This window comes from Brassica oleracea, chromosome C7 (assembly GCF_000695525.1).
Source record: "Brassica oleracea var. oleracea cultivar TO1000 chromosome C7, BOL, whole genome shotgun sequence".
In the NCBI taxonomy this organism is placed as follows: domain Eukaryota; kingdom Viridiplantae; phylum Streptophyta; class Magnoliopsida; order Brassicales; family Brassicaceae; genus Brassica; species Brassica oleracea.
In genome coordinates this window covers 32,036,641-32,047,928 of record NC_027754.1, presented here as the reverse complement: position 1 = coordinate 32,047,928, position 11,288 = coordinate 32,036,641, and the positions used below count along the sequence as shown (strand labels likewise).

At 33.1% G+C, this 11,288-nt stretch overlaps 1 protein-coding gene across 1 annotated transcript; it reads right to left on the bottom strand.

Annotated features, from left to right (window-relative positions):
• Positions 1 to 1,241: 1,241 nt before the first annotated feature.
• Positions 1,242 to 1,746, bottom strand: LOC106304324. The gene has a single exon (XM_013740733.1). It carries the CDS (start codon positions 1,663 to 1,665, stop codon positions 1,543 to 1,545), a length of 123 nt encoding a protein of 40 aa, XP_013596187.1. The 5' UTR covers positions 1,666 to 1,746; the 3' UTR covers positions 1,242 to 1,542.
• Between the last annotated feature and the right edge of the window lie 9,542 nt (positions 1,747 to 11,288).

The following is an 11,288-nucleotide window of genomic DNA, read 5'->3' as shown; positions in this document are numbered from 1 at the left end:
GAAAGGATAAAAAAAAAAGAGAGCAAGAGTGGTACCTTTGGGAAGAGGTTTCATACATTTCTAAAGAATCGGTGAATACATGTGGTATCATTTTACAGATTTTTTTATTTTAATTTTTAAAATTATTAATAACTAAATTATGTACAAAAATAATAATAAAAATATTAGTGAGGTACTCTACTTGCTATTTTACCACTAATAATATCCTAACAATGTGATCTTAGAATTCTATTCATTATTGTTTTTTATAATATAGTTTTTAATCCACCATGATTTTTAAATGCTTCATAAAATTAATATAAATTTATATAAAACAGTTTTTATTGTTAACTTCCCGCCCGTAGGGCGGGCCGATCCTAGTATCAAATAAAATGATGTGCATGTTTGATGCTCGTGTGAAAAACTTAGAAAATATATTTTTTACCAACGTTAAGAAAATAATTTATTATCTATTCTATTAAAACAGAAGTAATAATTTAATTCATGTGTGATTTTTTTTTTAAAATTTGGACCCCCATTTAGAAAGTTGTTTCACTTAATTTTTGTATAAATAGTTAAATTATTTGAATTATTCTAAAACAAACAAATCAAATAGATATTTCTATATTTACTCTGAAATTATATCTGAATAAAATATTTTCATATCTTTTTTTACAATATAAATATATATTCCATTTTTCATTAAAATAAACCTTTAAAATATTTAAGTAATTTCGTGTTTATTTAAAATAAATGTATATTTCATTTTTCACTTAAACAAAAATTTTAAATATTTAGTTAATGTCGTGTTTATTTTAAAATTAAATTTATTTTTTAATTATAACTAAAACCATGTACAATTTTTTATTAATCTGCGATATTAATTTAATAAATTAACTTTTAATAAATTTTTGATTCTTTACCAATAAGATTTTTCAATTTACATTTTTTTATGTGATTTAAAATTATGCTATCACTAAAAATTTAAAACAAATAAATTAAATTATTTCATGTGAACTATAAAATTATTGTGTTTTAAAATGTTATATTAAACAATTAGTAGTATGGTAAATATTACAATTAATCATGTAAAATAAATAATTATTGATATAAAAATAAAATAATCATCCTTGTACGGGTCAAGATCTAGCAGGACCTTAAAACAAGGTTTGCTTAAGAGCCCTTGTTCATCTTAAGCGGCCATGGTTGATGGATACACTAATCACAAACTCATAAAACTATGAAAGCAAGGGAATTAAAAATAAGAAAATAAGAACTGGTCTTGGTTAGATTATGTGTGAGATATGCGAATTTATACAAGGAGCTGAAGCGATTACAAAACTATCCCAACGTTTATTCGTCGTTTTTACAAATTAACAACCAACTATAAACATATAGCCCATATCAAAACTGTTTATCTTTTATTCCCTCATGATCGACGATGAGCAAGCAAACCCAAACCAGTGTTTTTTTTTTAACACCACCCAAACCAGTGTTTATCGTTCATAACTTCTTGCTATCATCGGTTTGCTCCGGTTCAGCTTCAAAGAATCACCACTTGGATCAATCTTGCCAACATAAAAGCATCACAACACATCGTTTGATGATGTAAAGCCTAGCTCTTTGCTCTCTAAGAACACCACCAAGTCCTCTACTATTTGAAACTCTCCTCTTTAAAACTCCCATATTTGATATTATAGAGATTTTTGTATAGTAATGATTTTAGCTTGAAGTTGAGAGAGAGTGTAAATAAACAAAGAAAGGTATTTTCTTTTATAGAAGAAGAAGAATTGAAGAAGCGAGAGTACTTGTAGGGACAACAAGTCGAGGTCGCGCGTGGAAATGCATCCCAATACACCCGACACTGTCTTTCACCATCCACTTGTGTTAAGTGTCGCATCATTTTCAATCTTCAGAGATAGAAGATTAATATTTTAGTGGTGATTTGTATCGGTGTGCCATTGTACCAGTATTAGAATTTCAGCCGGACAAAATGTATGTGAGTTGTATGAAAGAAATCTATAGAATGTTAAGATATCAATGCTCTTATTGGTTTGTACACAAAACGACGATGTGATTCTATAGTTCTTTCTTTTTTGAATCTTATTATTACGTTGATATTGTGCTATTTTGATTCTCTCATTTTACAGGATTTAGTGATTAATCTACTGTTTCTGATAAAAATAAGAAAATATTACGTCTAAAAGTAGTTTTAAGTTTTTATTAACATAATAAAGCAGAAAATATTTATACTCTAAGACACATTTCATCTTATTTATTACATTATAAAACACATTCTTCTACACACACTTTCTTCAACCATTCCATTCCATTCATTCTTAACTAAATTAATTCTTTTTTAGTTCAATTATAAAGACTAGTTATAATAAAAAAAATTAGAAGTGGTGGGATTTAACCACAACCATTAATTTGTTTTCTATTTCGACGGCCAAGATCCTTTTTTCATAGATCTGGATTAGACAGATATCCATGTGAAACCTTCTCCATTAAATCAACAAAACCAAATCTATCATCTTTATCATCTTCGTGGCTTTCAATTTTTCTTCTCTAACAAAGGTTTTTCCTTTTGTTTAGTAAAGAGATGCAACAAATTATTTCTCTCACAAAAAAATATTTGAGTTTGGAGTGTGTAATGGCGATAACGATGGAGACATCGATATAGACGACAACGAAAATGGAGACAACAACAAAAACAACATCGATGATGAAAACGTAAACCACGTCAATATAGATGACAAGCAAACCCCAAGGCATCTCCTCCTTCTTGCTCTACTGCGATCCTTTCTTGATTTCATATTCTGTCCGTGACAAAAGATCTCTCCGGTGAACCCTTTTGATTATGTACCATCCAAATATATGTTATGTTGCATCTGTTCCAAAGGACGAAGATGATCTCCCTCTATCAAAGTAATTTCTTTTTTCATGTTTTTTTTTTGTTCGATAAGAAATTCTGACAGAAAAAATTTAGCTGAAAGAATTTTTTTGTTCTTGTTAATAGAAAATGATTTTTGTTCTTGGTCATGATTATCTATGCGATGAATTTTGTGTGGAGGAGATTAAGAGATGGATGTCTTTGTTCTTGTTAATAGAAAATGATTTTTGTTCTTGGTCACCATAGGAACAAGACTATCCACAACACATGTATTCTTGCCTTTTTGTTGTACACATGGAATTTGCACTTTTGTTAGTGAATATTATAATGTTGAAGTTTAAAAGAAGTTTATAACATGTTAGAGTCTTCTGTACATAATTTTCATGAGTTTTTAAAATGTGTACACATGTACACTATAACTTCTAAGTACATATGGACATCGAATATGTGTATTGTTTTGCCATGACTATAAAAGGTGATTTCCTATAATATTTCATGTACTTGTTTCTCATCAATTCCATTTATTTTTATACATGACATCATTCACATGTACACTAGCTTTCCAGACATCGTACACGTTCTCATGTGCAAATTAAAAAATTTACCAAAACAAAAACCATGTTGGCCATTTTACAATAAAAAATATCATTGTATCATACTCCACAACCCTCCTTCTATTTGTTGGAAGATTGGTATTGCTATATGTTGGAAGGCTAACATTTTGTGTATATGTGAATAACATTACATCAGTGTACACATGGATATCGTTACAGTGTTGTACACATGGATATTGTTACGTATATATGGATTTAGCCTCCTTGTCCTCCCCACGCTCTTACGTATATATGGATTTAGCCTCCTTGTCCTCCCCACACTCCATCATACGCTCCACTGTAAGTTGCATCAATACATACATAGAAAACAAATAAAACTTCAGGATATTCACACACACCAAAACAAAATTCCTCATGCACACCCAACCCCCCCCCCCCGTGTACACACGTACAACCTAGCCATTATGTACACTCAACCCCTCTTTGTACATACGTATCCTCACACAACATTGTACAACTATACATTCGTATTAACATGTACAACATCGCAAGTGGCATACATACATACCTCTCATCTACTGCTCCCTCCTCTTGTTGCTGAATCTCTGTTAATCAAACCAAAAAAAAACACCACAAACATCTTAGAAATCTCGGCAATCTTTCACAGAAATAGTGAATCCCAGATTCGGAAAACTAACCACACAACCGGAAAATAGTAAAACGAGAAAAGTGTCTAACCTTTTCCTTTTCCCTTTGATTCTCGTTTTTTCTCGACGACATCGTCTTCTCCGTCAGTTTAAATGTTTTATGTCGCCGATTTCGTTCGTCGCCTTCTCCAGTGCCATTAGATCTACTTTTATCCACGATAAAAAAGGGTTAAGTCTTAACCTTTTGTTGGGTCCAAGGTAAAAAAAACTAATTTTAACTCTCCTACGTGTCCACTCACCTAAACTTCTGGATTTTCAAATTTCAAATTTCAAATTTCATAACTAGCCCAACTATAAATTATTTGTCCAATTACCTAACTACCCATACTTGGTTTACCTTTATGAAGGCCAAATTGGTCTTCAACCACACTAAACTACCTCAGTAGCACATTGTGATCTACAACGTAATAAAAAGATGGAAAGTGACCTACAATGAAAATAACTCTAAGCGTTCAAACAGATAATAAAATCAAAGCTATAATGCATATCAACCAAATAATATAAAACAAATATAGATTTATTTATCAAATAAATTTAGTAGTTATTATAGTAAATTTAATATTAGAAAATTTATAAAAATTAAAATTAAATATCTAAACTAAAAAGATAAAATTGAAGTATAAAAATAAAATATAAATTACCAAATAACATATATGAATTCGCTAAACTAAATTGTATAAAATATTATAAACATTACAATTATAAACAAATATTAATTATTTTAGTTATATTACTTATTATCAAGTATAAAAAATAAAATAAACTATAAAAATATATATGTTTCTCTATCAGTGTAAATGTTATCTATGATTTTGATATAAACAAAAAAATTAGGCGATACAAAAATAACATGTATAACTATTTATGGAAAATAGAGTATATAAATTTGATGTTTTCATAAGATTGTTTTGTGCAATTTATGTTTCATCAATATCATCTGGTTCAACCTTATTATTAAGATTATTATCTATCTAAATATTATATGTAGTATTTAGTGAAGTTATATATTTTTTATACGATACAATGTAACCAAACATATATAATATCTATTAATATACATAGAAGATAATATATATATATATATATATATATATATATATTATAATTATATTATATATTATAATTATATTATATATTATTTTATAAATAAATTCATTAAAATATAATTTATTAAATTAAAAGAAAAGTGAAGTAAAAATAAACAATTTTGAGAAGACCTATATTTGTTTGAGAGTGACAGAAATTAGTAAAGTGATTATATTTTTTTCGTCTAAATTATTTTTATTTAATGTTGTCTATCAAAGACAATAAAGTTGATATGATACATTACATCAAAAAAGTCACAACAAGCTCTTTAGAAACAATCTAGTCCGTTAGAAAATATGATCTGACAAATATGACTACAAGAGAAATTAATGATGAAGTCCATGCTGAAATTTGGTTGGATGTTGCCATTGCATTGACATCAGATGATATTTTTCGACGCTTTTTAACAATCGAAGTGCTCTCTGCATCACAACGGGCTGCAATCACCTTCATTGCCTACACGTTAAAAGTTTTCTTCATAATGATAGATCATTTTCTTTGGTTAAAGCTGTTCTAGAAGAGATCTATTCTGAAAAGTTTACTCTAGATCCCGTCGAACAATCTGCGATAACCATTACAACGAAAATCAAATCAAAACGATTACATCTCTGATTATAAAATTCGGCGGAAAACGAAAATATCTCCGGAAACTTAGGAAAAAAACAACCAGAATGAACCCATAGTACTAGAAGACAAAGAATAAAAATTATTAAAACAGAGATCCCAACGCCGATGTTCTAAAAACCACCGACACAAACTCACAAAAAAATCTCTCTTTTTTTGTCTTCACTAACGGCTAAAGCTTGAGTTCTTTTACATCTTTGTAATAAAGTGTTTCTATTGGTTCTTAACATGCTTTTAACTCCTTTCCCATTTTCCTGCAGATCAACATATTATTGGTTAGTCTTGCTATTCATACAGATTTATTCTTGTTTTTCATTTATTGTTATTATGCAATTAAAACTTGAATTTGAATAAATACAATACTACATGCATTATATATAGATGAACTGCACTAATTCTGCATTTCCTCGTCGAGTAGCAAAGTGGTTCATTTATTCTGTAAGTGGAAACTGAAGACTGGGCTAAGTCTTTTCCTCTAAGGTAAGGAATGGCTCACTCTAGATCAAGGATTGTGCTCTTTCAGCATAGATGTGATGCCCTAGTAGCTCTTCTAAGGGTGGGTTCTTTCCGAAAACTCATGGATATGTATCATGACAGTATGAACTTCGAGGTTTCAATGCAGCTAGAGAGCTGTTGCACTTACGCTTCTCTGGCTGCAGGAGATGGGGTCTTGATGAAAGGAAAGAGATGAGTTCATTCTCTGAAATGGTCTCATAGATGGTTTTTCTTCCCTCCGATGGAGCATCTGATCTTCCATTGGAGATATAATATATGGGGTTTCATGGATCCATTAGTTGGTTTCAGTTCCTTGCTAGGAGAAGAGCAGCTTTTCAGGAGGAATTTGTGAGGACCCAGGGGCGAAGGCGATAAATTTTTATAATGGGTGCACAAACAACATTAAATAAAATATTAAACAAAACACTAAATAAAATATTTTAGATATATATTTAAAAAATGAGATAATCATTCAAAATAATATTTCATTCGATTTCGTAGAGTTGTCTTCACTATTTTCATCGTAGAGAAATATCTTTTAATACTTATCGTTGCAACTGGTAAAGTTAAAATCAACTTAAAAAACCGATACACCAAAAATAAAGATAATATAAATAATAAACTTTTTTTCATCGTCGAGATAAATGTAATTTAAACTGAAAACGTAACATAATTCAAACTTGCAATATACCAAAAACATGATTAATGAAACGTAAATAAATTACAAACATGTAAAACCTGCAATCCATTAACTGTAGTCAAGAGTAAAGCCAAGCCACTTCTATGACTTTTGGACTTTTACTACTGAATCAAAACTTAGATGCTATATATATAATTACGAAAACAACTCGAAGCATTAACATAGAAATTATTATATTAGTTACCAAGAGAATAAAACTTTGTCAATTTGATTTGATGGTTTGCACTTTCATGTTTATGAAGAAAAGCTTCAGCTGGTAATTTTTTTGAGCGAATTGTTAGTTTTTTTAACAAAAAATATAGAGAATACAATTGGGATTTAAAGCTAATTTTAATTTTTGATAGGGTAAATTATGTTTAATTTTTTCATTTGGGTTTAATGTAAATTTTAGTGGATGCACTATCATGAATTATAGTGGGTGCACATTTAAAATTTCTTAACAATTACATTAATTTAAAAAAAAATTATGAGTGCATGTTCACTCTTTCCCTACCGAGTGGCTTCGCCCCTGGTGAGACTTACACGGATGTCCACTGAAAACCTAAGGCGTATCAATGTTCAAACAACTTTGTAATTATTTGAGTCCAAATAGTAATAATATATATTAACTGAAGTAGTAAAGAGGTTTGAATGAGAGTTCCGATTGGGTGGTGCGTTGTACATCAAGCAACCAGTCTAACCACAAATATAGAGTGTGACTGTATAGACTTTTTAGAGTAAAATTAATAGAGTAAAAGTGTTTTACTCTTATTTACTCTATTTTTCTACCAATCGGATGGAAAAAATAAAAAAATGGGGTAATCCATTTTACTCCAACATTTTTTGTTTTCTTATGGTTTGGAAGTAAAACTTTTCACCTTCTTATTTGAAGTTGAACTTAGAGTAAATAATATAAATAATTAAATGTATTCATTTACTCTCATTTGCTCTAGTTTCCACTATCTTACTCTATTAATTTTTCATTTAATTACTCTAAAATGTTTCTAATCACATTCATAGTCTCATTATAACATTAATATTATTTTTATTTGTTTTCACTGATGACAAAAGGCGTGAGGTATTCATACGCTCTGATACCATTTGTGGGGGTTATGATACCCACTTGTTACGGAATACAAGCTCATAATACCCATGTCCCTTTCACTACTCATATGATTAATCCTTGTTCATGACTCAAGAGTTGTTCACCCAGTTCACGGCCGCAGCGCGCTACACCTAGAGTGGATCCATGATCCACAACATCCACTATGAAGTATCAGAAAACACCTCCGATGTGGTTTACAAGATCATAGACTCTCTCTGTTCCTGGGTATGTAAACCCTAGAGAGTATACAAGAGAATACAAGAGAAGTACATGGCTAAGAGCTAAGCCTATGATTACATATCTATCACTAGCTTACTCTATATCTCCAAGAGACGCCATGGAAGCTCTCGCCTCCTAGAGGCTCAGCTTGAGCTTGGAGATCCCTGTCATGATCTCTCCTTCTTTGTATTGTCAGCACTTAACCTAATGGGCTTCAACGATTAGGCCCATATGTTGTTCGCGCATAACTTGTACAAGCCGACCCAACATTGAACATGTCTGATGGGCTTTGACCAAACCTCACAAAACTCCACCTGTTTGGTCCAAGTCCATAACCTTTCATTTGTGCCGACCCTTCTTGATGCTTGAGAAAGCCTGCTCATCTTCAGCATCTCCTTGTCTTCTCTTATCTCTTCTCACTTCTCTCAACTCCACCTTGAACCAAGCTTGAAGTTCCTTCATGATTTTCTTTAAACCTGCATAAGCTTCAACTTATACACCACAACCGCTCAACTAGATTAAAACACTTAAATCCACTTAGCCCCATCAATGAACATAGACATCACGCCTGATGAAAGGTATGTGACAATCCCATTGCCATTCTGAATATTCATCACCTTCATCTATTGTCTTGAGTTGCGAACCTAGCTGCTACACTCCAAGTGTCAAGCTCAACTCCTCATTGACGTCTTGTTACTTCATATCTTGTTACTCCTCGTGAACTTATCAACAACACAACTTTGCTGTCAAAATCACGAACCTGTTTAAGTGCTTGAACAAAGACCTGAACATCCTTCTGCAACTTGTTGTGCACTGAGCCTTGAATCAAATTCCTTGAATACTGTGCAACAACCTTCGAACCACATATGCTTCAGACCTGAAACAACATCTGATTCTCTACTTGTTTAAAATACTCCAGCCTTGAACACGTTTTGTACCGCTGCTACTCTGAACAGGACCTGCCATCCAATCATCACTGCTGGACAGACTTTCAACACAACCTTGGTTCACCCTTCATGTTGTTAACAGAAATTGCTACCATATAATTCTCCTTGAATCAACTGCAAACCCTTGAAGTCACTCATGCTCCATATCTCTGAAACAGCCTTTGACTTAACCTTGATGTTCTTGATCAGATTACACTTGAGCATCTCTTTGTACCGCTGCACACTTAAGCAGGACACACCGCCTAAAACCACATGATTAGGAAGACTATCGACACAAATATCTTTGCTACACCATCTGATCAAACTGTTCTGCAATAATAGAACCTCCACTAACAGATTTAGACCCCACTGCTAGTTGAATGAACTGAGCCTCATACCATCGAATCCATGATACGCCTTGGCTCTCCCCACGAGCTGCCTGTGATATCTTATCTAGAATCCCAGATATTCCTCCTTTACTCAGCTGTGAAAGCATTATCTCAATACCTTTCTTGTATTGAGATGTCTCCAAACACCGAAACATGTGCATCACCATCAACGACTTGAACACACATGTTACTTGTTGAACTCGCCATTAGCCTGATGAGTACCTGGCCATCGATGAGTATCTGGCCATTAGCTAATGGACTTTCCTGAGGACACTGCCTCAACATTCCCCTGTGATGCGACCATATATCCAGAACTCCACATGTTCTGATCCATAAATGCAATCGGATTTTCCTGCACTTATACCTTCATGAAAGTTCTTTCAGTTCCATGACCTGAGTTTAAGATGAGCCTGCTTGTGGAGAACAAGTCTTACCCTTCCTGAGATGGACAAACTGTAAGACAATTCCCTGCAATCCCTGCAATGTCTTCTAACAGTTTCTTACTTTGCTTCATCTCACCATTCTTCATCTTCACTGCTCAGTATTTCAGTATCTCTTGATACTTACTTCCCTTCAGTTTAACCAAGTACCTCACCACGTGTTATCTTGCATTATACTCGGCTCTGATTTCGTGGTCCTCTGTATCAACCTCACTGCAGTGTACTCATGATACAAATGCCGATTTCACTTGTTTTGCCTACAAGTTACTTTATGTAAGACTCCTCTTACAAATCTCCTTATGATGCACCTTGTACTTGTTAACTGACCTTGACACTCCTGACTTTGACATACTGAACATATCCACGACCCTCTTGTTATGGAATAACCTTTCCTTTCAGCTCTTACTCCCTTGAGCTGACCATGTTACTAACTGAAACTTTTACCCTACAGCTGAACCAATCAAGACATCTTCTAAACCAGTGACTCACTCCACCTGGAATCAGATTATATGTATCCTTGATGCATCAATCCTTATATAATCTCAGTGGCTCCACCTGAATCAAATAACCATTTAGAAGTACCATGTCTCTGTAAATAAGTTTCTACAACTGTTCGTTGTTCCTGTCGGCCTTTCACTGTATCTCTCATCATCCAACCCTGTGTTGCTCCTGAGATACTCCCTTACAGCTTCTCTCGTGTCAAACTCAAACCCATGACGAGTTTCTCAAGCTGTAATCATACATGAACCCTGACTTATTCAAGCATGAAGTTCCGACCCGGTCAAGTCTGCAAATTTCTCCTTTTTCTTATGAGCTTCGATTATTGTCCGAGAGCTCCACCTTGACACTTATGGTCGTGACACCAGACTGGTGTTCCTTACTCCTCTTCTGAGTCATCTTGAATTTCTGACTCAGACATCCACGACGATTACTCTAAGGTATAACTCACACACGCTTCTACTAGCTGTGGTAGCGACTTTCTGCTTCTTGAGCAAGTGTTGATGACTATTGTCTCATACCCTTTATCCTCAGGATTACAACCAGTCGTAGCAACCTGTTCAACCCGATTCCGCCTGCGCATTTTTATCTGCCTTTGACCAGAATCTTCAAGCTAAGTCTAACCTTGAATCGCCTTTTCCCTTTAGGTTCTTCCTGTCACTCACACGACCTCACTAAAGCTACTACATGCTGT

Coding starts and splice junctions, on each gene's coding strand:
- LOC106304324 (XM_013740733.1), bottom strand. CDS start 1,665: ATGGGAGTTTTAAAGAGGAGAGTTTCAAATAGTAGAGGACTTGGTGGT.